The 27,376-nt window shown below is 39.1% G+C and overlaps 2 protein-coding genes across 12 annotated transcripts in view; one reads left to right on the top strand and one right to left on the bottom strand.

Moving 5' to 3' along the window:
- The window catches only part of MLH1 (mutL homolog 1), a 33,262-nt gene extending 7,297 nt beyond the window's left edge, over positions 1–25,965 (top strand). For both annotated transcript variants that reach the window (XM_037890113.2, XM_043540665.1), the window contains exons 5-19: positions 2,654–2,726; positions 4,238–4,329; positions 5,103–5,145; positions 6,900–6,988; positions 11,353–11,465; positions 13,185–13,278; positions 14,510–14,663; positions 15,971–16,332; positions 18,294–18,442; positions 20,598–20,706; positions 21,766–21,829; positions 22,399–22,563; positions 22,786–22,878; positions 23,542–23,655; positions 25,652–25,965. In XM_037890113.2, the coding sequence (XP_037746041.1) occupies positions 2,654–2,726; positions 4,238–4,329; positions 5,103–5,145; positions 6,900–6,988; positions 11,353–11,465; positions 13,185–13,278; positions 14,510–14,663; positions 15,971–16,332; positions 18,294–18,442; positions 20,598–20,706; positions 21,766–21,829; positions 22,399–22,563; positions 22,786–22,878; positions 23,542–23,655; positions 25,652–25,819 (1,882 nt within the window). In that variant the 3' untranslated portion in view covers positions 25,820–25,965. The remainder of the gene's footprint in view (positions 1–2,653; positions 2,727–4,237; positions 4,330–5,102; positions 5,146–6,899; positions 6,989–11,352; positions 11,466–13,184; positions 13,279–14,509; positions 14,664–15,970; positions 16,333–18,293; positions 18,443–20,597; positions 20,707–21,765; positions 21,830–22,398; positions 22,564–22,785; positions 22,879–23,541; positions 23,656–25,651) is intronic.
- The window catches only part of LRRFIP2 (LRR binding FLII interacting protein 2), a 153,660-nt gene continuing 146,659 nt past the window's right edge, over positions 20,376–27,376 (bottom strand). For 9 of the 10 annotated variants that reach the window (XM_043540666.1, XM_007057222.4, XM_043540667.1 and 6 more), the window contains one exon: positions 26,614–27,326. In XM_043540666.1, coding sequence (XP_043396601.1) covers positions 27,216–27,326 — 111 coding nt within the window. In that variant the 3' untranslated portion in view covers positions 26,614–27,215. Of the gene's footprint in view, positions 27,327–27,376 lie in introns of all 10 variants that reach the window. The other variant, XM_027819611.3, reaches the window with a different exon arrangement.

Below are 27,376 nucleotides of genomic sequence, written 5' to 3'. Positions count from 1 at the left end.
TTTCAGTTGCTTATGATTTTGCCAAACTCTTAACCACTTGGGCTGAAATTTTCTTTGCTGGGTATCTACCTCAGACTAAATTACTTGGGGAAATTTTACCCAGATTGGTTCAGCTGTTCCGAGAATGAGGCTAGGAAAAAATACATTGTTTTGTCCATGTTAAAACAAATTCTGGCAACCTTTTCTTTGATGAGCTTTAGTGACCCTATGCTTTGGAGCAGGGAGTTAAAATTTGGCAAGGAAGTGGCCTTTGTGATGAGGCTTTTGCCATTCCGATGAAAACGTACCCAAATTTGGCCAAGTTATAAGCCTCTGAAAATTTACAGTTTGCATATGCTCACTAGAGAGTTCTTAGATTTTTGTCAGCTAAATTTCCTGAAGATTCTGTCCACATTGGGCATGTTCCCCTTGGGCATATCAGTTATGATGCAATCTCTAATTACAACATTATATTTGAGGATACTCAGGGAACCTCATGGCTTAAGACACTCCAAATACAGGTGGTTTTTTGTTCAGATTTGGTTTTTTTCCCCTTTCTAGGTTATGTCTTGCTTTATCTTATACAAACTGACTTACCCTTTTCTTAGAGAGACAAGGTAGGTGAGATAATATCTTTTATTGGGCCAACTTCTGTTGTTGGTGAGAGACAAGCTTTCCAGTTTACACAAAGCTCTTCAAGTTTGGAAAAGAAAAGCTCTATGTAAGATCGAAAGTTAGTCTCTCACCAACAACAGAAGTTGGTCCAATAAAATATATTACCTCATCCGCCTTGTCTCTCTAATATCATGGGATAAACATGGTTATAACATTGCAGCATTAAACCCTTTTGTTAACATATTTGTTTTTAATGATTATGACATCCTCAAATAGCTAAGAGTTCTCTTTCTAATTTATTTTGTCTTGAACTAAAAAAAAAAAGTCTTATAGGTATCCATCCAGTGCTTTGACCCACTGCCCCATAAATTAAAAACCAAAGGACTGTCCATAAATATGTACAGCTTAGCCCCCACCATCCTCAGCAACCTTAATCAAGAGGGGGAAAAGATGGGCTTTGCAACACATTTGGGATGTTCATAAATCTGGTCTCTGGCAAACCAAAAGGGAGCAGACTCTACAACTGAGGACTCCTTAGAGAGAATGCCCTGCCACCAGTCCCCTTTTGTTTATGTTGAAAGAGCTTCTGCTCAAATCCCTTACCTGGTCTTAACTGTGGGACTGGGGACGCGGGAAGAGGTGAATTCTCAGGTAACCTGGTCCCAAGCCATTTAGGATACCTTGAATTCCACCCTGAAGCTTATTGGAAGCCAGTGTACGTCACAGAGCACTGGTCTGATGTTGCACCCAAGTTGAATACCATTTAATAAGAATGCTGCAATATTTTACATTGGGCTGAGTCTCCAAGGTGTAGATTACAGTAATGTAATCTCAAGTTAACAAAGGCATTTTTACATGCAAAATGTTTAGAATTAGGTAGTTTTTAAATTTAATAAAGTGATAATAGTTATCTAAATTCTGTACCTGGAAAGAGATGTATATTGGCTGTCCCCGGTATCTTAAAGTTTGTTAAAATTTATGTGAATTTTGAAGAAAAATATTTGGCCACTAGAGGGCAGTCATGGTTTTTTAAAAATTTTTTTGTTTTACAGTAATGAAAATGTAGCAGTTTTTCATCTTTTTTGTTTTTGCAAACAGTGTTGTGAATATTGTTCCAGGAATACAAAAATGGGACAGTTAAGGAAAACCTGTACCAGTTAGCTTAAGTGAGAATCTCTCCTTCCATTAGAGATAAAGTTTTTGTTATAACTTAGAACTACTGTATTTCCTCTTAACAGGAAATAACTTTGTCTTATACTAACTATACAATACATAGGTAGGGACTAGAAACATGTACTACATAAACTGATTAACCTGTATAACTCACTAAAGCAATTACATCCTTCAAAGATCCTAACTATAATACTCCAATAGTGAAAATAATAAAGTGCACGTGTGGGTTTGTAAGATACTATATTTACAAGGCAGGTCTGCTAATCTAACTTGTCCCTTGCTGAAGCACTGTCCTATGGTCCTTAACAAGGAAATAGCTGAACCTCAAACAAAAAAGAAAGAGTTATAACCCCATCCTACAGCAGAGGATATTGTAAGATTCTGTTTTATTACCTGAGCAGGTGGGAGTGATTGCAAATAGATAAGAGAATAGAATACAATTGTGGCTCTTACTTGTCCACAAGACAAGGGGGAAAAAATTGCAACCAGTAAAAATAAAAATAAATTAAACCACATATAAGCTTGATTAATCATGCAGATTAGTAATTCCTTTCACATTGTCCATTTTATTTCCTCTTCAAGCTTTTAGAATACTTAAAGTTCTCATTCAAAGACTGATATTAGAGCCTAATGTTTCTTGTATAAAACAAATATTTGAGATTTTTTTGATATTCCTGTAAATATGTTAGTGACATAGAAGTTCAAAAAATGAAAAGTAAAACTTGGATAAACCTGGAAAAAAACAAAAACCCCAACACTGACTGGACTGGCTTATTTCCTGAAACCCCCTCGCCCCTACCCGATTTTTCACAACATTCATGTCTGATCCCGCTTTCCCCCCAGCTACTTCTGTGTCTGACAGCTATTTTTTTTTTTTTCTGATCAGAGCTAGCTATTGTGATGGAAAACTGAAAGCGCCTCCCAAACCTTGTGCTGGAAACCAGGGGACTCAGATCACGGTAGGTGGTGGTGGTGATTTGTTTCTTGTATTACCATAGTCCTAGCCCAGGTCATGGACCAGTACCCTACTGTGCTAGGTAAACACAGAACAAGATGATGATCCATGCCCCCAAAGGATTTAGGTTATTGTCTGTCTTTCTGACCTGCACATCTACAGCCTCATCAACTAAAAACGTATTTTATAATCGTCATGTAGTTTTTGTGACCTTGTAGAGTATTTTACAGATTTTACAACAACATAAGTGCTTTGTGAAATCTGTCCAAAGACTGTAGGGCAAATTGCACAGGCTTCTCTTCCTCTCTAGATGGTGGCAGTGTATAGTGACATGGGAGAAATATTTAATTTTGTTATGTTTGGACTTGACATGTTAGCATTGGGAGAGTTAAGTGTACATCATATTTAAAACCATGCAATATTGAATTGCATCATAAACTTAATGGGACACTGGCTTCCAAATCCAGTGTTAGGTCTAGTGTGTTAGTTGACCTAGTCACCTAAATAAAGAATCGGAAAATAAAACACAGATTAATATTGTGCAGTAGATATAGCAGTATGGGAAGAGAAGAGTTAGTGTTTTTTCCCATGCTGCTCACACGTGGGAGGAGCTCCCCATGAACATATGTAAAGCTACCTCATTATCTTCCTCCAAAACCCACTTCAGAGCTCTTTTTCTGTGATGCCTACAAAATACTTTACAACAATTAAAGTGCTGGTGTGCTGAGACCACTGCCTATCATGCTGACTAATAATGTCTCATTTTTTCCTTGTACTCCGTCAACTGTCTACCCATCTTTTGTCTCTTGTTTTACACTTAGATTTTAAATTCTTTGAGGCAGGTAGTATGTTCTGTGTTTGTAAAGTGCCTTATGCAAAGGTGTCTGGTCCGTGACAAGGGCTCGGAAGTGCTATGTTAATACAAATAATTAATAACAATAATAGTGGTAGCAACTCTTATAACAAAAACAGGAAACTGAACTTCCCCTAATATTTATGCCTCTAGGAGTCCAACAATATGTTTAATATTAATTTGCTAATTTCATTATTTCAATTGGTCCTAAATTCACAGAAGGGACTGTAGCGATGGATCTTGTTACTTAATTTGTATTGCACTAAAATACACTCAGGGGGAGTACTGTGTCTATTATTGTCAACTGCAATGTACTGCAATGTAGGGATTTTTACCTCAAAACTCTTCTTTGAGTGTTGTTTGATCTGAGGACTAAACACTGGTGAAATTTGTGCCTTCTTGTGAAACATACAGTTATCAAAAGTTTTGTGATACTTCACTATCTTTCTCTAGAATGGCATTTTGTTAGGTGAAACTAAGCAGCTAGAGTACAGCTAGAACATAGAATTTGAGTGTTGTTCATAAATTAAAAGATGCCCAGACCATTTAGGTGATTTTTATATCAAGAAGATTGGTTCAGATCAAATACGTTTTTTAAGTCTTGTTTCAATATGTGAATTTTTTTTTTTTTTTTTAAATAGTGACACTCTTTTTTAATGCAGGTTGAGGATCTTTTTTACAATGTAACTACAAGGAGGAAAGCCTTAAAAAATCCAAGTGAAGAGTATGCAAAAATATTAGAAGTCGTTGGCAGGTAAAGTACTGAAATAAATAGCTCCAACTTATTTTATCTGTTGGGTTGCTTTTTTGTGTTGGTTAATGTAAGACAATCCCAGTTTATATCCAGATATCTGTTTGATAAATTAGAAACCCAAAATAACAATAGAAACTATGGACATTACTTTCATGGTGGTGTCAGGCTGTCATTATATTGACAAAAATGCCATTGGATCAAATTGTGAGATCCTTACAAGAGTGAACTCCCATTAAAGCCAGGTCAGAGTGAAAACTAAGCAAGGACCTTATGATATGGCCAATTTTGAATGAATGCGTTGGGATTCTCACCTTCCCAGGGATAACTGAACAAGTCGGCCAATTTCCTTCTCCCCTTCCCAGAAACTGAGAGTTTATTCCATTTTACTGAAAAAATCATTAAGGGTGAGATGGAAATTTTGCTGTTCCTCGTAATGCTGGTCTGTCTGACCTTGGAATGCTTTAGCTTTTGCCTAGAAGTGGTAAACTGATAGGTTCTTTTTAGAAATTATCATAATTTCCTATACTTGGAGTAAACTAGGTTGATCTTTAAATTTCATGTGGTTTGGGTGGGTCAGCAAACTGTTATACTCTCATGTGGCAGCTCGTTTGAACTGAATTTCTTTTAAACTAAAGAAACTGTTATGGTATCACAAGAAATGTAGTTATTTGTTCACATAGACTTGCTTGTTAACTACTTTAGTAGAGTATGGAGGGACAGCTTGTCATTTATTCTTTCATGTACTGCAGTTTTGTTTTGTACTTGTTTTTCAGGTATGCCATCCACAACTCAGGTATCAGTTTTTCAGTTAAAAAGGTATGTAGAACCTTTGTAACTTCACATACTTACATCAATTAAATAAAGTGCCTGGTCTTTTGCCATGGATTTTGTAATGGGAATAGTCTGTGAGGTGGTTTTCTTTGCATGTAAAATAATTTGTTTTTCTGTAATCTGGATAAACTACACATCAGTTTAAAATAATAAATCCAAATAAACTGGAAGTGTAGTCAAAGACAAACTATGTTGATATGACGGTGAAAGTAGCTGCCATTTATAGTAGAGCTTCCAACATTGCTACCACTGGTGGTGGTGGTGTAAAGTTTTTGTTTAAAAAATAAAAATCCCTACTGTAGAAAAGATCCTTTTCTTTCAAATAGTGATGCAAAGGAGAAAGGCAGCCTGTTATGTTAGTTGGAAAATCAGTCTATAATGAACACTAACAGAAACTTTATAACATTGAGGTCCTGCCCAATACTACTTTATTAACAAATTCTTAAGTTTCAATTGACAAACACTTACTAGCTGCTTCTAAAATATCTTTGTTCTTGATTGATTTTTTTAATGATCAGCCAGCGGATTTCTCAGGATTTACTTACAAATATAGCTTTCTTTTGGCTTATTTTTATTTCATTATATTTAAATAATGAAAAAGACCCTTGAATAAAGACTGTAGTTACCCTGACCATTAATGTTCCAACATAGCACCAACAGTGTTTAAAAAGCAAACATTCAGATAAGCGCAAAACTCATTTTGGTTAGCCTAACTAGGTTAGTTAGCCAGCCAATGACAAAAAAGCTCCTTTCTAGATCTGCGTTGTTTTGGAAACATGTTCTTGCTTTTCTCTAAAAATCCTGTCAAATAGATGACTTTTATAGCATGCTCAGAGGGTCATCGAATTCAGGCTATTTTGGACCAAGAACTTATGCTTCTCTCTCTATCATTTTAAAACAAAATAAAAGGTAACCAAAAGCACCTAAGTTACTTAAGAGCCCCAAACCCTTTTTTAAAAAGTCACATAGGCACTTAGGAGCCTAACTCCCATCACTTTCAATAAGGCTTGACTTTTGGTGGGATTTAAGCAAGTACCTAGGTCACTTTTCAAAGTAGAACTTTGGTTCTTAAGTCACTTAGGTGCTTTTGAAAATGTTCCCTATTCGAAAATGTTACCTAAAGACTTCAATGCTATTAAAATATTGTTTATTTGGCAAATGAATAAACCACATTTCTTGCATTCAATAGAAGTTTTCTCATGAATAGACCACTCATGTCACTCTTCAAACTTGCACCTGGAGCAGTTGCCCACTGTCCCCATATCTTGCCACCACGCATTCAGGCACTTAAATGTTGCCGTTACAGCTATACCTGCAATACTCTCCTAATATAGATGCAGTTTATACTGACAAAGTGCTTTTGTACTGGTTAGGCAAGTGAAATAAGCTATGCCCACAAAGCACTTTCGTGCTGGTATATCTGTGTATACCCTAAGGGTTTTCCCAGCATATCCCTATCCAGTAGTACGAAGCCAGCAAAAGTTTCTACTGTACACCTGACTTTTTGCATAAATCTCCTCTTTGCATAAATATCTACAGACTTTTAAAAAAAAGCAACCCCCCCCCCCCCCCCCCGCCCCACACACACAACCTTCAGGCAAAACAAAAATTGAGTTTGTGTCCCATATGTTTTTGCAAACTCAATGGAAAATGTCTTGCAGTTATTGAATAGATAAAACTAAAACTTCAATAATAATTGTATTTGTAAACATAGTAACACTAATTTCTTTTCTCTTTAGCAAGGTGATACGGTGGCAGATGTTAGAACCCTATCAAATGCCACAACAGTGGACAATATTAGGTCCATTTTTGGAAATGCTGTTAGCCGGTATGTTGACCATAAAGTTGTTTTTAAATGAAATCTTATTTTGCAGCTCTAATTAAAATAAATAATTAAAAAGACCCAAAATCTCTGTGATGATCAGAGTATTTCATAGTAGTATGGTGCAAATGAATGTAGCTATTGAGTTGGCATACTACACTATTTAAGTTAAGATAAAATAACATAGGGTATTACTACCCAGCAGAGGAAAAAGCTGCAGCTGGCCTGTGACAGCTGACTCGGGCTCATGGGGTTCTGGCTGTGGGGCTGTTTCATTGCTGTGTAGGCCTCGGGCTGGGGCCCGGGCTCTGGGACCCTGAAAGGTGGGAGGATCCTAGAGTCTAGACTCCAGCCTGAGCCCGGAAATCTACACAGCAATGAAGCAGCCCTGCAGCCCAAGATCTGCTAGCCTGAGTTGCCTGCAGGACCAGCTCCAGGCACCATCTTTCCAAGCAGGTGCTTGGAGCGGCACTGAGAATGGAGAGGCAGTCCGTGTCCCACAGCTGCAGTTTGGCGGCAGCTCTGCTGCTCTTCCTGCCGTGGCGGTTTTTGGGAGGCAGCTCCGCTGCTCTTCCGAACGCAGCGGCAATTCGGCGGCGACTGCTTGGTGTGGCAAAATTGGTAGAGCTGCCCCTGGTTGCCTGGTATGGGCCAGCCATGGCTGTTTAATTGCTGTGTAGACTTATCCTTAATAGCCACTGAGCTGTCCAGGAAGAGTTCCATGGTGAAGAGGCCTTAGATCATAGGTTGGCAAACTTTTTGGCCCAAAGGCCACATCTGGGTGGGGAAATTGCATGCAGGGCCATGAATGTAGGGCTGGGGCAGGGAGGGAGTGTAGGGTGTGGGAGGGGATGTGCTGTGCAGGAAGGGGCTCAGGGCAAGGGGTTGGGGTGGAGGAGGGGTGCAGGGTGTACAAGGGGGCTCAGGACGGGGTTTGGGTACAGGAGGAGTGCTGTAGGGGGCTCAGGGCAGGGAATTGGGGTGCAGGAGGGTGCGGGGTGCTGTAGGGGGCTCAGGGCAGGGAATTGGGGTGCGGCAGGGGGTTGGGGTGCAGGAGGGGTTCGGGGTGTGGGCTCCGGCCCGGCGCCACTTACCTTGAGTGGCTCCGGGGTGGCAGTGGCATGTAGCTGGGCTAAGGAGGGCTCCCTGTCTGCCCTGGCCCTGTGCCGCTCCTGGAAGCAGCCGGCACCATGTCCCTGTGGCCCCTAGAGGACTGGAGGGGGGGTCAGAGGGCTCTGTGCGCTGCCCTTGCCTGCGGGTACTTCCCCCAAAGCTCCCATTGGCCACAGTTTCCTGTTCCTGGCCCATGGGAGCTGGTGGGGCGGTGCCTGCAGGGGGGGCTGCAGGGACGTGGTGCCGACCGCTTCCGGGAGCGGCGCGGTATACCATGGGGGTGGCAATCCCGTGGGCTGGATCCAAAGCCCTGATGGGCCAAATGCGACCTGCGGGCCATAGTTTGCCCACCCCTGCCTTAGACTGTATTAACTTTTCAGCAAATTCCCTTCAGGTTTAGTGAAGATGGGGAAAGAATGATGCACATTGCACAGCTCTCTCTAACCTCACAGAAGGGTCTTTCATGTATCCAAGAACAGGGTCAGGGGGAACTAGGAATATTTCCACATAAGTGTCTGATCTTCCCTGCAATGTGCAGAAAGGGAACTGTCTGTACCTGGAGAGAATCTTCTAAACGCTGATCTAGAGGATAGTTTGGCCCAATATCTTCTAGAAGTGCCTACAACTCCTTTATTGAAAAGCTCCTCTCAGTATTTCCTCCTATTACACCTTATTTGTTAGAACTAGTAATTCCTTCAAATGTGCTTTTCTGAAATCTTAAATCTGTATTTGTACAGTGACTATAAATTCGAATGAGAGGTCTCACTGAAGAAATCACAAGAAAGGGGTTATAAAAATATCCCCTACGCCAGAAAGTCTCCGCAGTAGTTGTAGGAAGAATCCCCTTCCATAAAATGCTTATCTGCATACATTTCATAGAACAGTTTTGCAGAATGCTTTGCTGCCAACTGTTGGACTCCTGCCAACACTGATAGAAGTTTGTTGATTCAGAACAGTTTGATTCTGTTACTAACATTAGAAGGAATGGAAGGAAGCTGAGGAATGGAACTGACTGTGTGACTTTAAAAATCACGTTAACTCCTTTCTAGGGAGCTATAATGATAAATTACCTAGGTTTGATAAGATTTTCTTGGCTGATGTAAATAGGATCTAACTGTGCTATAAGAGTTTTACAAACTGCGATGGAGACTAATATAGTTAAGACCTGTCAGTACTAACCAGGGGAAATGTTTAAGCACTCTCTACCAACATCCCACCCCTTAATGCAGATCAGATAAAAGTGGAGACTGAAAAGGTATGTAGATCGTAGTTTCAGGAAAAGTAATAATATTCAGTTATGGACCCAGTGACAATTTAAAACTCTCTCTTGGTCTCTCAATGCTAGTAACATGTGCCTTAAACCTTGCAAGTATTAAAATTCATGCTTGCCAGTGATAATGTAACCGTCATTCCTGGTCCTAGGTAGTCACAGGATATTGGACAATGTGGCATGTTAATTTATTGAAAAGCTATGAAAATCTAGATAATTTATAGAGGCTTTTGAAATTTTTCTTTCTAATTTTACTATCAATTTGAGGGTACATGGTAAATAAGACTACTTGGCTTCATTATTTGTATGAGTAACAATTTTATGTACCAACAAAGAATGTTAAGACTCCCTAAAAGGATTCTGATATTCGGTAACTATCACATAAACAAAACATCTGCACTGTTGTCATAGCAGTGTTGTTGTAGCCATGTTGGTCCTAGGATATTAGACAAGGTGAGTGAGGTAACATCTGTTATTGGACCAACTTCTGTTGGTGTGAGGCAAGCTTTTGAGCTTACACATAGCTCTTCTTCAGGTCTTTGAAAGGCACTCAGAGGGTCACAGCTAAATACAAGTTGGAACAGATTGATTAGTTTAAGGAGCTAACACGTATTTCAAAGGACCATTCAAGGTCAGGGCACTGGCTCCTGGGAGCTCTGCTTTCGCCACTGCGGTTCCTGGTAGAGCTCTGCAGATACTGATTTATATCCACAGATATCCGCATCCATGGATGTAAATTTTGTATCCGCGAGGGACTCTAGCTATCGGGGCATTTAGTGCATTGGATGAGATACCACGTGTTGTGATAGGAATGTGCAGGACCCATGGATCTTGAAAGGTATATCGTGGAAGGTGTTGATCATTACAGCATTGGATATAGGTCTACAGGTTTTGCATCTATTGTTCTGGCAGGATCTGGTGCTGCTTTGAGTTTGTGTGTCATGGTCTGTGTGGACTTGCTTCTGATGATGAGGTTGAGGAGTTGTTCGAAGGCCAGAAGAGGGATTTCAGGGAAGATTTACGTGGTCCCCATAGAATGTGGGTTATGATTGTTTGATACCCTGTATGGGTTCCAGAGTGAGGTGACAACTAATGATGTGCAGTCAGAGTGGGGTTTATTTCTGTAATGAAGCAGGTTCTCTTGGGCTATTTGGCCCATTCCGTGATGCAATTTATTTCTCTGTTGGAGTGTCCTTGTTTGGTGAAGGCGGTTTTAAGTGTGTCAAGCTGTATATTTTGTGGTATCTGAGTGCCTGGCTGCAGATAACAGATTTTTGGTGTGTTTGGAGTGCTTATTGGATCTGTGAAGGTGGGTGTGGTGATCTGTGTGTTTCTTGTAGATAGTTTTCTGTTGTGTTCCATTGTTGAAGTGGATCATGGTTTCCACGAAATTGATGCCAGTGTGGGAGTTTAATGGATGGGTAGTAGTTGTGGTGGAAATCTATGAGGGAGTTTAGGTCATCTGTCCAGACGATGAAAATATCATCAATGTATCTCAGATGTATCATTGGATTCATGATGCATTTGTCCAGAAATTTTTCTCAAGGTGGTCCATGAAGAGGTTAGCATATTTGGTAGCCATCCTAGTACCTGTGGCTGTTCCCATGGTTTGGACAAAGTGTGTGGTGTTGAATGTAATATTGTTATGGGTGGGGATAAAATGGAGCAAGAGTTTGGTGGTGTGTTGGGGTGGATATCTGACTACATTTCCTAAACAATCTGCACCGCCTTATACTTAGCTTTGACACTCAGAGTACACTTCCCAGACTTGAAGAGCTCTGTGTAAGCTCAAAAGGTCTCTCTCACCAAGAGAAGTTGATCCAATAAAAGATCTTACCTCACCACCTTGTCTCCTTATATAACCAAATTCATAATGGTGTATTTCAACTTGCTGGTAATGTAACTATCTTAAACTCATGTCAATAAAACCTTTGCACAGCACCGCATATTTTCATGTATTCTCTTTCAAAATAAAAACTGTCTACAGAGAACTGATAGAAGTGGGCTGTGAAGATGGAAAGCTGGCCTTTAAAATGAAAGGCTACATAACAAATGCAAATTATTCAGTGAAGAAATGCATGTTTTTACTCTTCATAAATCGTAAGTGTAAAGAAATTTTGTTTCTTTTTGCATAATTTTTAGCAGAGTGTACATCCATTTCTTTCTAAAGAACAGCAGCATCAAGGCTTTGAACGTGCACCTTTTAGAAAATCACATTAAGGGCTAAATTCTGCCATTGGTGAGATCTTGTAGTAAGCAGGGAAGTCGAAAGTCAAACCAAATGTTTACCTGTCTGCAGTGTTTTGTGGTCTGGAGAGTTATAGAGTGGCTGGAGCCAGGTCCAGACTACAGCAATCCATATGTACCATGACACAGAATTCTCTGTGGCTCTCCCTACCCCCACTTGCCATAGCCTTCTCCACCCAAAAAGGTAGAGGCATGGGGCCACCTCCTTATCCCAGGAGTGGGAGCAGGGGCCTTCCTTCCTTAGGGGTTTCTTCTGCCCCCCTTCCCCTCGCCCCCCACAGCAGCAGGGAGGCTTCCCCAAATACTTACTCCTGAACTGGAGTTTATCTGCTGGAGTGGGCGGGCAGATTGGGTCTGCTGCGCTTTTTTCCTCCTGTCATACATAGAATCCTCTTCTGGGATAATGTTGGCAGGGCCACCTAGGGTAATTGGATTGTGGAGTTAACACTGCATTAAGATGCATGGGGCAGTTCTGAGTTATTGTTTCTATCATTGCGTCAGTTGCTCAAATCATGTTTTCAGGGTTTACTTCTAGCCATAAATTTACTTAAAAAAAAAAAAAAGAGAGAGAGAGAGAGAGATTCTGACATAATCGTGTGACTCTAGGAACAGGTGCCTTAAACACAGGCCTTCAGTGCCTATATCTTAATCCAGCCCTTGCCAGAGTAGGGTGATAGGTTTTATTCCTGTCTCACACAAGGATTTAAACTCTTCCCTGTTCTGGTCACTAAGGGAAGACAGCTTTCTTATCTCCTTCCACCTGAATATGCACAGAATGTCGTCCAGGCTAAGTGACAACTGCTTTATCTGAGTACCCTCGTTTGTGCTGCAGGCTAGAGACACAGCATAAAAGATAGTTGCACAAAAGATTAGCTCTGGCAGTGTTCTCCAAAAACATCACATTGCAAAAAGGTCAGAACACTTGTAACTCTTGTGTTGATCCTGTCATAAAGTCATGTGTATGGTCATCAAGAAAATTGCTTTCCGAAGAAAGCTTTAGGGACCTCATAGCATTTGATGGCCTGCTGCATGACGGTCACTGAAGTGAAAAGCATGTCATGTGTTTGCCTTTAACTTGTGGGATCCCATTTAGGCTCTCCCAGCACACAGTTGAATATGCTACTGCATGAGAATTGGAAAGTGAAACTTAGACCCCGACTACATTGAATGACAAAAAGGAAGTCTGATTATTAAAACTGAAATAATTTTGAAAATTTTACTGTTGTTTGTAACGCAAGTTAAAAAAAATTATATGAAGGGGGAAAAAAAAAAGAAAAGAAAGGAAAACTGACCATATCCTAAGAGGACTAGGGAAGAGCAAGGATAGAATAGTAAATGGAAAGTGAGCAAAATACCTTATGGAGCAATTTTTAACTACCATAGATTTATATCAGTGCTTAGACAATATGGAATAGATGCTACTGGAAAAAAAAACTTCAGACTCTTGTACAGCATGAAGTTTTGGGTATAAGGGAGTACTTACGCACTGTGTAGTGTGTTTAAATGTGCTGTTTGGACAAGGTGTCACAGAATGCTTTCCCATGATTTTCCCCCTTTTATTATTCATTCCAGATCGACTGGTGGAGTCAACTGCTTTGCGGAAAGCCATAGAAACTGTATATGCTGCTTATTTGCCGAAAAGTACACATCCATTCCTGTACTTAAGGTAAAGTAATAAAAAGTCTTAGGGCTTGTCTTTATTCTCCTGCTACACTGGCAATGCGGGACGTCTAATGTAGCATGTCTGGTGAAGATGTGCTATGTCGACAGGACAGCGTCTCCCGCTGACATAGCACAATATAGACAATGCTTTACGTCTGTTTAACTTACATCACTCGGGGATGTGTGTTTTTCACACCCCTGAGCGACGTAAGTTACATTGACTTAAGCAGTAGTGTAGACAAGCTCTTAACTTCTAATGCCTGTCTTTGTAGAGCTAGCCAGAGTCCGTCATCAATAGCTAGATAAAGGTAAGGTGGGCTTTAAGCTATAGCATGGGGCAGTTTATTCTCAAGCACGTGGTAACTGAAAGTGTGTTTCTTTCATCCTTTATAGACTAGCAAGTCCAAAACACTAAAGAAAAGGCTTGATTTTCCAAAAGTGTTGAGCACACACAGCTCCAGCTGCAGTCGGTTGGATTTGTGGGTTTTCAGCACTAAAAATCAGGCTCCCTGATCTTTTTCACAGCAAGAGCAAAACTCCATCTATCTGCCTCTCTTCTTGCTAAGAGATAGCAGGGAGCAAGAAGGCTCTTGCAGGGCTCTTACTAAGCAGTGAGGAAAGCTCTCCAAGAAGGCAGGCCTGGGAGAGACTTTGGAGAATCAAAGACTGATTGAAGAGTTGCAGAGAGGGTGGAAATTTTTTGTTGTTGTTGAAAGATAGTTTTGAACTTTAGTTGGGACAAGTGTGACCCTGGAAGGGATGGACTAAGGACTGTGATCTGGGTAGCTGAGTTACACGACAGAGAAACCACCAAAGTGCTGGAGTGACCTTCAGGAACGGCGCTAGCCCAGTGCGGGGCTTCTGTGTACTATGCTTTGTGACAAAGGGGTGGCTAGTGGTGAGTAGACTGTGTTACATGTGTTCACTGAAAAAGTGACAGTTAGCTTCAAAACAGCTTTTAGAAATATCATATAACAAAATTAGTTCATTAATGGGCTGATCCAAAGTAAATGGAAAGAAACGGGTTTTGAATCAAGCCTCTTAGTATTTAGTAGATATCTAAGTATCAAAACAAGTAAGACTCCACTGCAATATCATTAGTTTTGCAGGCCCATTTTAGCTGCCTGTGGTAGGCTTATGGCCTCAATTGACATATCTTGTGCTGAGCATATTCACACACACTCCTCCATCAGTGGGATAGTTTTCGGTGAGTTTTCCTTTAAAATGTTTTGCAGCCTGGAAATAGCCCCTCAGAATGTAGATGTGAATGTGCATCCTACAAAGCACGAAGTCCATTTTCTTCATGAAGACAGTATCCTAGAGTGTGTGCAGCAACATATAGAGAGCAAATTACTGGGCTCTAACTCTTCAAGGATGTACTTCACCCAGGTGAGAATATAACTATTAAGAGAGCACAAGTCTTCACTGTGTTAATAGCCTGTAGTAGCTAGTATTCTAAATTCAAGATTAGAATCTAGTCTGGGCCAGATACTCCTGTTGTACTGTGGATCGTCTCCTGAGAGCTGTGCTGTCCATTTATGCACTGTGTTTGCCAACATTTATATTTTAAAGTGACACTGTCAACTTCAAATCTACAGAAACAAGACAGAGAAAAAACAGTGGCAAGGAGACTTAAAGTCAGTGTACCTGAAATTACTTTTAACTTCCTCCCCCAAACTGATTAGATTTGAAGTTGACAGTGTCACTTTAAATATAAATGTTCTTGTTTATATAGGACTTTAAGTCTCCTTGCCATTGTTTTTTCTCTGTCTTGTTTCTGCGTGAAAGACCTATGTAAACAATGGAAATGATTAAACACAAAGTGCTGTCAAATGCACAATGAAAACAGACTGAAAAAAATATAAGGAAAAACATTTTTCTTTATCTTTCAGTCAGTCATCTTGGGTTTTCAAATAACGAGAAGATATTTTCAGACAGAAGGGTGACTTTTAAATGGACTCTTATTAACGTTTAATCTTTTACAGTGTATTAAATTAATGGATTTACTGTTATACATTTATTCAATTTAATATTTAGGTTTATACTTAAATACTAACTTACTTAAGTAAGTAGAATAATGTATTTATTTAACACTACCAATTTTTGTTTTTGCATAATTTTGTTAATTTCAAAATATTGTATTTTACATACATACAAAGTAACTATCTAATCTAATAAACACACACATATAGGTTAGGTTTTTTTACACTTCTAACACCAAGCAGGATGAATACCAAATATAGTATAGCATTGCTAGGGATAAAACTCTTGTTTATTATAATGAACAAGCACATAAAAACGTGTTTAAAAAGTGATTGGATTATATTTCTAAGATTATAATTCTTTTGTAAGTAGACTATTGTAAAATAGTATCTAAAGAATAATAATTTTAATTAAATCTCTTTTAAAACAATTTTTAATGTGCTTATTTGTTATAAGACACACAGGGGATTGCATCTTCAGAACATTTAAAGATTAACAATTTCTTAACAATAAAGATGATTTCATTCGGGTGAAATTCACCCTGGGCAGAGGGCCCGCAAGCACTTAAATTGGCCTTAAATGAGATTTAAGGGGCCAATCATACAAGGGTAAATGTCACCTTTAGAGAGATACATAGGCATGTACAGTCTTCTGATGACGCTGAATTTCTCCTCTCCTTTCCCCTCCCTCCCTCCCCCATTTTTGCAATGAAGACTTTGATCCCAGGAGCTGAATGCTCTTCCACTGAGGTTGTTAAATCAGTAGCAAGCTCCTCTTTCACAGCTAAAGGAACAGGTGATAAAGTCTATGCCCACCAGATGGTCCGCACCGATTCCCGAGACCAGAAGCTGGATGCTTTCCTTCAGCCTACAAACAAACCCTTGAGTACAGGGCATACAGCGGTGACCCTAGATGATGGTACAGGACTTTCTGATGGCAGATCCAGACAGCAGGATACGGAAATGGAAGATCTCAATGACTTTGATACAATGGTTGCTGCACAGGGGGATTCAGTGATGACACCAGAGGGGCAGAAGGAAAGTGGAAGGCTGACTCCTGAAACAGTCCCTACTAGGTAAAAATCTATGCTGGAAAGTTATATTGTTGTCTTTTTATCAGAGTGGATAAAAATTGATGTTTTTAAATTAAAAACTTTTTTTTAATTTAAATCAGGTATTTTAAATTTATATTAAATATGTTTTAATTTTAAGAAGTAAAACCATTGAAAATTAAATTTTAAATTGACAACGTATGTTAAGGCCTAAAATTATAATGTTTAAATTTTTAAATTAAATACAAAAAAATATTTAGCAGTACCTAGTTGCTGCCAAGTTTTTAAAGAAAGTCAGACCACTTAACTGGTGGTAGTCACTTGCTAAGCACTTGTAATCAGAGTTGTTGAAGTGCTAAACCAGCTTTTGACAACAGTAAACTTTTCTGCAGGTGTAAACAATATTTTCTCAATCTTAGTTTATTCAACTAGTAGAGTTCAATGAGTAGTTCATTCGAAGCTAAGAAACTAGTTGCATTTGAAAAATCAGGAAAGCTCTTTTCCCTCTTCCAGTCTATGAATAAAAACTAGATGTGAGAGGATGAGATCTGCTAGTTCTAAAATCTTGATGGATGTGGTGATGAGAAGCAGTTGGTTCAGTTCACTGGCTATAGTTGATACTTCTTTTGTTTAGTAAATCTATTAATTTTAAACGCAAAATATGTTTTTATAAGAAACAAAAACTTTTTTATCCAGAACATTTAAGAAAAATTAAATGCTGTTTTTGTGCATTTTATAATTGAATTTCCATCCAAATAGAGTTTGATACAAATGGCAAGTAAAACAAATTACTATCTAGTAAATAAGAGTAGTATCACTCATCATAAAAAATAATAAAATTTAGAATCTGAATAAATGTAAGTTAAGTTTTATAGTTGCTTAAATAAATGTAATAGGTATAGTGCATCCTTCTGGTTAGCAAAAAGAAGCACCAAATTTAGTGTAATTAGTTGCAAATCAACATGTTTTAATAGTTACCAACCAATGAGAATCAGCTTTTCTTTGTGAAAATAATTAAAATGTACAAATACAAAACAATTAATATTGATTATTCAAATCAAGGTTTTCTGGTTGTTGATTTGAATCATGGTTAAAATAGGTGATTTAAATCAGTTCACCCTGCTGTTTATGCAGGTGTGCAGTCAAGTTTGGGTGCCTTTTTAAGAAAAAGGGATTAGGAAAGCTATAAAACCAAATATGAACAAATATTGTCTTGAACTTTCACGAGGAATTAAACTCTTTATTAAATCATAACACACAAGCCTTGTGCTGCTGCTGGAGAATCAGAAAGTGAAAATGACCATTCTCCAAAGTGAGAGATGAATATAAAGGAAACAAACAGCATAAATGGTGAAAAGTAAATAGGGTATGTTTTATTTAAGGCGATCATGTATGAATCACAATCCCTTATGTTCACCTAGGGAGGATTAAGTACAGGAGGAAACTCAATGTGCAGGGAGGTTACACAGTGTTCCTTCTCCAGTCTTGCAGATATTCTCTATAAAAGATAATCTGACCTGGGGCTATTTAACTATATGCAAAACCCTTAAAAGAGGATTCCCGGAGCAGCCAGTCAGGAGAGGCCCTGGTAGTGCTTGTCCACTGTCTGACAGTTTGTCCAGAGCTACCAGGGAGCGAGCTTATTTTTCATTGTACTGAAGAAAATCAAATGTAGTTAAGGAACACACATGAGCTTTTGTGGTATCTTCTTTAGGGACTGGTCTAACTCCTGTTGAATTTGATGGGTGCTGAGTTGGGCCTTTAAACAGTTGATTTGTCCAATGTGATTAGTAAGATGGATCCCTAAATAGCCTTGACAGTTGCCCTGTTTTGTCAAATAGTGCCTTGGAAATTAACCAAAACAATCTTTCCTTCTTTGAAAGCTAGACGGGTTTCCTGATTGCGGTTTAATGTAGGGTTACCACACTTCACTGCTGCGTATATGCTTGTATATCATCCTAATGAGCTTTGTCTCTGTATTGCAGAAAGAGACAGTGGACAGGCTCGGATGTGGAAATGGAGGAAGATGATACTAGAAAGGGAATGACTGCTGCCTGCACTCCTAAGAGAAGGATTATTAACCTAACCAGTGTGTTGACTCTGCAAGAGGAAATTAGTAGCCAAGCACATGCAAGTATGCAAGTCAATTGTTCCTCAAGATGGTTATTTTTCTGACAGTTAAACACATGATTGCTTGGACTACTTAAGATAATTCTATAAAAGTGGTTCAAGAAGCCTGTTTGTTACAAAAGAAGGCTTGCTCGGGCTTTTGTACATGTTTCTTTAGCTTGCAGATTGATCTGCTAAACCGGAGCCGTATTCAATTAATCCAACTGTCAGAGCAAAATTTGTATTAAGTTCTTTAAACCATGATGACCTGCTTCTGCACAGACATTTTCCACGTAGAAAGGGAGAGGTGCGCACTTCATGTCTAAGGGCTGGTTTACCCTTTAGTGAGCCTGCATATTAAACCACATTACTAAACAAAATGCGCTAATTTAATGTAAGGCTTTTTTCCATTCCAGATACAGGTATTAACTCACCCCATAGATGAACAGCCTGCAAAATTGCAGCCTAAATGCCAAGGTTCTGTGTTTATTTGCTCTGGATACAGGGACAAAGTGAGATTTCTTAAACAATGGAACTTTTGTAAAACAAAAAGATACATTTTTTTTTTTCTTTTTTGTTCTCTAATTTGTATGCAGAGATGTTCCAGGGTAAGCCAGGTTCACAGGAATTTTTTATTGCCTAGTTGCAAGTCTCTGAAAATAGATTTATAGTGGAAACAATGATGGGACAGATTAATTAAACTGCTGTAGTTTGTGCACACCATTTTTACTTGAAGGAGGAAAAGGGAACCACTTTCACTGAGACAGGTAAAATACTATTCCCATCTTGCAGATGCTTAGGGCAGTTTCCTCTCAGGTGGTGTTTCACTTTGCATCTGCTGCACAGCACAATCCTTGTTTGTTAGTGAGATTTAAATGCAATAGGAGTGGCGTCCATTCAAACATTCCAGCCCTATTAAGCTGGTCTAGGTATTGGAAATCATATGGCATGACAGTTTTTGTCTAGTTAATTTTAATTGGTTGGTAACAAGGTTCAGGGAAATTCCACAGCTAAGAAGGCCAGCATCTGTAGATAACTGCGTTAGCTGCTAAGGCTAAGAAATCTTGACTCCTAGCAATCAAAGGGTTTAATAATGATCTCCTGAAACTCCTCAATGCTGGCTGCTAGTACTGAGTGCAAAATGTCGTATCCTGGTGTATCTAGTTCACCCATTCAGTGCTTAAATATTAAGGCATTGTAGTTGCAGCTATTCTGTAGCCACCAAAAAACTTCCCAGAATGATAGCAGTCAGAATTTGAGTAACTGTTCCATTTTGTGTTACCTCCATTATGTCTCTGAAATACATACCGGAAAGGCTTGTAAAAGTGAAATACATCGGCGTTACTTTCACCCCTGATGAGTTATAAAAGTTTCAGAAGACTTACCGGTACGGGGGCTGGCTCCAGCCCCTGAAGCAACAGGGCTGGGAGCGGGGGTCAGCGTCCCCCAGCCAGCCCCTCTACACTGCCTGGCCTGTGCTGCCCAGGGCTCCAGTGGCGATTTAAAGGGCCCGGGGCTCCGGTAGCGGCTACTCCTTTTGCGCTCTTCCCCCCCCGTTGGCGGCCGGGGGTGGGGCAAAAGAGGCAACGGCGTTAAAGTGGAACGGAGAGTCTCACTTCAAGTTTGAAGAGTCTCACTTTTTATTATAAGCTCACTTTTTCTAAACAATGAGGACAGAAATTTCTTCTGGGAAAGCAAATAAACGGCTAAGAACCCTGATCTGCGTATATACTTGGTATCAGTGGGGAGTGTAGCCCGAGTAGGAACAACAGCAGGGTCAATTTTTAAATTGGATTTTATTGTGGAGGGGTTTTTTGCATTACCAGCTTTCTTTTAGGCATGTTTGGTATTTATTCTTTTCCAACCAGGAACTTCTCCAGTAAAACGTGATAAAATTCAAGTAAAATATTCAAGATTTTAATTTAATTTCGAATTTAATAGAACCTTTCTCATTCATACATTGTGTTTACCTATTTTAGGATTAAACTATTGGAGTATTTGGAATTTCCTTGGTAGTTTTTAGTTTATTATTATTTATTTTGAACTGAAGTGTATAGTAGTGATTCAAGTAGTAGTTTGAGATTTTCACAACTTGAATAATCAAGATACTTTGCAGACTATAGCAGATCTGGGCTGGGGGGAATTTATACGACCTCATGTTCTTAGATGTATTATTCCAGGTCTTCAGGAGATGCTACGTGATCACTCGTTTGTTGGTTGTGTTAGCCCACAGTGGGCCCTGGCACAATACCAGACAAAGCTGTATCTTCTCAATACCACCCAACTCAGGTAAACATACTGATTCATGCTGTTAGATGTGTTAACAACTGAAATAACTGGTGAACACAACTGAGTAGTTAAAATAAGAAAGAGGTACAAAGGTACTGTGAATGCTGCCTTTGAAATCTAGCCAAATTGTGATTTGATGAACACTCAAGTGTGAAAGACCTCACATTTTTAATCATCTTATTTTTTTGTATTGATCCTGCAAAATGTATGGGCTACTGCTACATCATTAAAATGCACTTTACTATGTTGTGTCCCACTGACTAAAAACCCAGAGGATGAAAGGAATTTGTACATCACACTTACTGATACCGTTCATTTGAATAGCTATGTTATTGAAACATCAAGAAACCTAATTCTTTTAAAATCAGTTCTGTGCCTGATTACAGAGCCTGCAGAATATAGGGACAATACAAATTGCATGTGTAAACCTACAAAAAAAACCCTGCCAAACCTAGGCCCTGCTGCCTTGAGGTATCAAGTTATGTACTGTCTTTTATCAGCACAGAATCGGAGTCCTTTTCTCCCAGGCTAACACCACACAGTTCGGAGATTAAGGGTTTGTCTCCACAAACATTTAGTTCTCGGCAAGATAGGCTGTGAATCTACCCTGCAGTATGCAGATCTGATGATATGTGTTGGTTGTTACAGTGCTTTGGTCTACCCCTCTTTGAAATGGGATTAATCAGACTGCATTAATGAACTGTTAACCTGCACCAGCAAGATCCACACAGGTAGTTAGAGCACCACAGGCTTGAACTAAATGTTTTTATAGACAAGCCATGAGATCCTAACACATCAGTATATAGAGCTCTAACAGGCTGTAATAAGGTTCATTCTGTAGCTAAGGCCTTGTCTACACCGGCAAGTTTCTGCACAGTAAAGCAGCTTTCTGCGGTTTAACTCCCAAGGTGCACACACTGCCAGGCCACTTAGTGGTTTGCTAGGTGTACTGCTTTTTTCTACGATTCTGCCATTGCAAAGTAGAGAATATGCATATGACAAAAAATTAGACAGAAATGGTCGTTTCAATAACAAATTAACTCTTTTCCTCCAATTCAGCCAAGAACTCTTCTACCAGATTCTTCTTTATGACTTTGCAAACTTTGGAGTTCTGAGGTTGTCAGTAAGTGTAACTTCCCTTCAAATCTTATATACAGGTTTTGGAGAGAATGATCTGATACAGAAGTTTTAACCTCACATATATGGGGCTGGTAGCTCACGTAATTAATGACCACCTGTAAAAAACTGGTCTAAGTGAATTGTCCAGCATCACATAAGAACTCTTGGGCAGAGACAGAGCTGGAATTCTCTTGGTCAGCATTCAGCTACCTTAATCATCCTTTCTCTTCCTGCAACCCTCTGCCTTATTCTGATAGTGGTTGCTTTATTATTAGTGTCAGATTCTGTTCCTTAAACAGCATCAGTGTTTGTTAATGTACTAGACTGTGTAAAAACATTCCTTCTGTTTTGCTCTAGCTTCATCAGAAATGTATTAGGAAGTGTTAACATTTGGCGTTTAATATGCCACTGTATTTTGCAGTGGTCTTTAGAGAAGGGAGTGTTTGTAAAGATACTTCTGTATTCTCAGGGGGAAAAAATAATTGACTGCTTCATGAGCAACATCTGGATTTTGAAGGGTTGAAGTGTATGGGTGGTAGTGATGATTGTATCGTACCTCATGGTCACTTACAGGAGCCAGCTCCGCTGTATGATCTAGCTATGCTAGCCTTGGAGAACACTGAAAGTGGCTGGACAGAAGAAGATGGCCCAAAGGAAGGACTTGCTGAATACATTGTCGAGTTTCTAAAAAAGAAGACTGAAATGCTGAAAGACTATTTCTCTTTTGAAATTGATGAGGTGACTACTGCTGTTGCTTTTATGTCATAAGGTTATTTGTATAACTCTTAGGTGTTGGCAATGCACAATAGGAAACTATATTTAATATTTTTGATTTGCTTTAAGGCTAGTACCAACCTGATAAATACAATCACTTACTGTCCAGCAAACAGCAGTGTGTTGATATGGCTAGCAGGTAAATCATAGATATTTCAACATGTAAAGAAAATGTTATACTTACAGGATGGAAACCTTACTGGATTACCCCTCCTGATAGACAACTATGTTCCACCATTGGAGGGACTACCTATGTTTATCCTTCGCTTAGCCACAGAGGTATGGTGCTGTTCAGCAGTTAGTTAATGGGGAAGCTAACGAGTCTGCAAATGTTACCTTTTTTCTTTGTCGTTTTTAGGTGTTCTCTAAAATGATATTACTAATAGGCAGGCATGCAATAATTCAACCACTAAGAAATTCACCAGAAATTGATGTGGGGAGAAGAGTTCATACAGAATGGCATAGGCCCAGTTCTGACAGAAGCAGTTGGTGCAAAAGTACAACTGCCAACATGCCTGCCTCAAATGACCATACACAGCATTTTTAAATATCTGCCAACGTCGTAATTATCACATTATAATGGTAATACAGATGCTGACATAGGGGCTATGCTCTAAACTTTCTCTTCTAAAAGGAAAACTGCACTGATTGCTTAAGTCCATTCATTGCTAAATACTCACTATATAAGAATACATTAAAATGAATGTTCAGAAACTTCAAAAAAGATTTTACTTTCAAAGATAGGCAAACTTTTAGGCTATGCTTTGCTTTCTCTGTATCCTAACCTTACACCACCAAATGGCCAAGACAGTAGCCTATTTTGACTTTTAATTAACCAGGCATTAAGTTGACTCAGACTAGTAACTAGCAGTAATGTTTCTTCAAAATTATTTCAGATTCTGAAACAAAATGTCTGCTCTTATCAAATTTCTGCTTTGACAGGTAAACTGGGATGAAGAAAAAGAATGTTTTGAAAGCCTCAGTAAAGAATGTGCCATGTTTTACTCCATTAGAAAGCAGTATATAGTGGAGGAATCTGACTTGACTAACCAGCAGGTACAGTAACTGCATATGCTGCTGCAGTCACCTGGGTAAATCACTTGTGTTGAATTGTAAAAACCTTTTAAAAATGGCTTTCATGACTAGTCTCCCACTCTATGGAACCGGGTGAACTGAATAACAGTGCAGCAGGGTTCTGAAAGAATACACAGGCTTATCCTTTGGAGAAGGCTGCTTTTACAGGGCAAAAAGAACGTGTATTTAGAAAAGTCATTAAATAAGAAATTCCCATGTGCTTAGAAAGAAAACACTGAGAATAAGCTCTAAAAACATTGCCCCACAGCTTCCATACAGGATAACTTCTCCCAAAGACTAACTGGTTCATGTACTTCCAAAAAGTGTATGTTTGGGCTGAATCTCTTAAATGCCTAATTACTCTTTCCAAGTGCCCAAATCAGTATCAACTAAGCACTTTCCAAAAATTGATTAGTCATGTTGTGTGGAATTTGAGTTTCCTCTGAATAATGCAAAAGCAATAATAATACTACCTGTAATTTCACAGTTTCTCAAACCAGAAAACTAAGGCATCTCCCGCTGTTAGGACATTGAGCTGAGCTACAAGAGATCCTAATCCAATTTGAGCCAAGAATTTGTGGAAAAACTGGTGCACATTCTTGCTCCTCCTCTCCCCCCCGCCCTATGTGTATTTTTTTTTTATAGCATTACAGTGTCATTCTAGGGTGTATTAACAAGTGTTCTATATAAAAGAGGAAATAATTGTTTCTGTTCTACTTGGCAGTGGGAAGGCATCAGCTGGAGTATTGTATCCAGTTTTGGTTCCACACTTAAGGATGTGGACTAACTGGAGCATCCAGAGGCGAGAAACCCAAAAAAAGCTTAGAAAACATGCCCTATGAGGAAAGGTTAAATTGGGCTTGTTTAAACTAGAAGAGAAGGCTGAGTTGGGGGATGATAAATCTTCAAGTATGTGAAGGACTGTTATAAGGATGGGGATGAGTCCTCCATGTGCAGGGAGGGTAGGACAAGTAGTAATGGGCTTAGGTTTGATATTAGGAAAAATATTCTAAGGCAAGGTTAAGCAGTGAAACAGGTTACGTGAGGTGGCTGTCAAATCCCACTTTTTAGAACAGGGTAGGCAAACACCTCTCTACTTCTCAATCCTGTCTCAGCACAGGGGTGGACTAGATCAGTGCTTCTCAAGCTATCCAATGTGGGGGACTGGCAATTTTCTTTTTTTTCCGGTGTGCACGCAGACCGGCAGCTCGTGGACTGGCACTGGACTAGATGACCTCTTGAGGTCCCTTCTAGCCCATTTCTAAGATTGTTTCAGTAAAACCACAAAAATTAGACCCTTTAAGTGATTAAAATGGCAGAAGATGACTCAATGGTAGCAGTTGTGCTTGCTGGTTGAAGGGGAAAATATTTTCTACCTACAATCCCCTGCAAACTCAGCTTGAGCTGAAAAGGCATATCTCACGAACAATCCACAGCCAAATTATGCTGACATTTGTCAACCCAGTCCCTTGCAAGTGAGTTGCATGGGAGTAGATGACTGGACTTGCATAAACTATTGTTGTACCAGAAAACATAGTCCAGTTCATAGTTAGCTTTGCATAGCTAACACACAAAAAATAAGTACTTCTACTACTAGCCTAAGCAGAATATTTGCAGAAGGAGCCGCTGTTCTCCTTTCAAGAGGAGCACTTCATATAAAGTGCTAGACTAGTTTAGTTTGATTTTTACACCCAAACTCTGCACTGGAAATGTTTGAAAGGTATTTTGACTCAAACCTTTTCTCTAGCTTAATTTAGAGCTAGCACAGTTTGCTTAATGGTAGTGAGGGGCTGTGGTTAGCTGGAGGCTGACAAGTGGATTCTTTTATTTATCAAGATAGTGAACTAATCTGCAAACACTAAAGTAAATGATTTAGCTGTTTTAGTAGGAAAAAGTCAAGGTTTTGAAAAATGTATCAAATCTACATTTCTATAAAACTAAAGAGTAGTTGTGTTTTAAAACCAAACTTTTCTTTCAGAGTGAAGAGCTTGGATCTGGTTCAACATCTTGGAAATGGACTGTGGAACATGTTATTTACAAAGCTTTTAGGACCCACCTTTTGCCTCCTAAACACTTCACAGAAGATGGCAACATTTTGCAGCTAGCTAATCTGCCAGACCTGTATAAAGTTTTTGAGAGGTGTTGAATACTTCAGTTGGATGGACTCACTGGTCCATGGTGTATCCCATTGTTTCATACAAGGGGGATAAAGCTGGATGACTAATGGAAGAAAGGAGTTTGTCATACTGCCTTACGAAAGAGTATTTCAGAAGTAAAACGGTCTATATTCAACTACTGTAGCTCTTTGCTGCTGTATTTCACTATAAGTTACATTAGAGACTGATATACTGAAACGTTCCAGCCATGTTAAAAGCATCCCTCTCTCAGAATGCAGCTGAGGTGCCTCAAAAGGGAGCAGATTTCCTGATAGACAGCTGTGAAGATCTGCATGCAAGACTTTACTTCAGAAATTTTTTTTTTTTGATAAACATCCACTTTAGCTCATAGCTCTAAAAGTTAAACCCACCTTTTATCTGTACTTAACGCACAGTTTTGAAATAGCAAAAGTAAGTACATTTAATGCCCTCCCAAATGTTTACTGGAGCACCTTACAGAATGTCACGGGTAAAGTGAGCAGTTTGGTTTAAATGTCTATATAGATTATAGCTCTGTAAGATTGTATATAAAAAAGCCACTCATTTCTAGCCAGTACAGTGTCCATTTAATGAACTCCTCAGACATTTCCTCACCCCTCCTTCCACCCTAAAGTTTCATTCCACACTTAAGCAGCAGTTGCTATACAATTTTACAAAGTACAACAAAACATCTTCTGTGATTAAAGTCCCTGTTTTTATATTAAGAGTAGCTGAGCTAGTACTTCCTTGGCAAAATAAGCTAGAACTCAGATGTGCTATCACCCATGCAAAAAAGCAAGTTTTATAATAGTCCCTATTTTTTATTTATATAAATTTAAATATTACAAAAATGCACCTTTCCATCAAAATTTATAAACTTTAATGAACACAGACCCCGAAACTGTATCTTAAAATAAATGTTATCTGCTTTCAAAGGTTAGATCTAACATATTTGAAGTCTAAATTGCACCGTATAGAAGGCACTTGTGCTGTGTGATGTCTTGAGCAAGTACATTTTTTAAAAGACAGTGTCCTCTTGAACTCATGCAGTTGTCTTCAAGCACCAAGCATCATTAAAGCAGCTGAAAAAAAGTTTAAGTTAACCTGATTCCACAGTTGTGAAAACAAATGTTTTCTAGTAATAAGTCAATCATACAGCATTGTGCTTCAGCTCTGACTCTACAATTAAACTGCTAAATAAAAATCACCATCATTCACATAGGAATTCAAATTTTTCATTCTCTCATAAGTTACAAAAGGTATGCCATTTAATTCTGCAACTAAAATATTACTGAACAGCTCAGTGTTCAAATAGTTTGTGCCAATTAAAGTCTGTATTAAAACAAGCTAAGGGCTAGTTATTTCAAGGAGCAGTGCACAACGTGTTCCATTTTTTAATACTTTCTTCTATTGTTGAGATAGAAGCGCAGTCCTGTTTGCCTTCATCTTCTCCAGCCTTTTCATCAAGTGGCTATTGGTCATCTCCATCTCTTCTATCCTGTCCAATGCTGTTCTTAACTAAAATGAAAACAAAAAGTTATTCAATTTCAGAATAATTGCAACTGGGT

This window comes from Chelonia mydas, chromosome 2 (genome assembly GCF_015237465.2).
Source record: "Chelonia mydas isolate rCheMyd1 chromosome 2, rCheMyd1.pri.v2, whole genome shotgun sequence".
Classification (NCBI taxonomy): domain Eukaryota; kingdom Metazoa; phylum Chordata; order Testudines; family Cheloniidae; genus Chelonia; species Chelonia mydas.
Note: the sequence above shows the minus strand (reverse complement) of the source record. Positions and strands in the feature narration are given on the sequence as shown.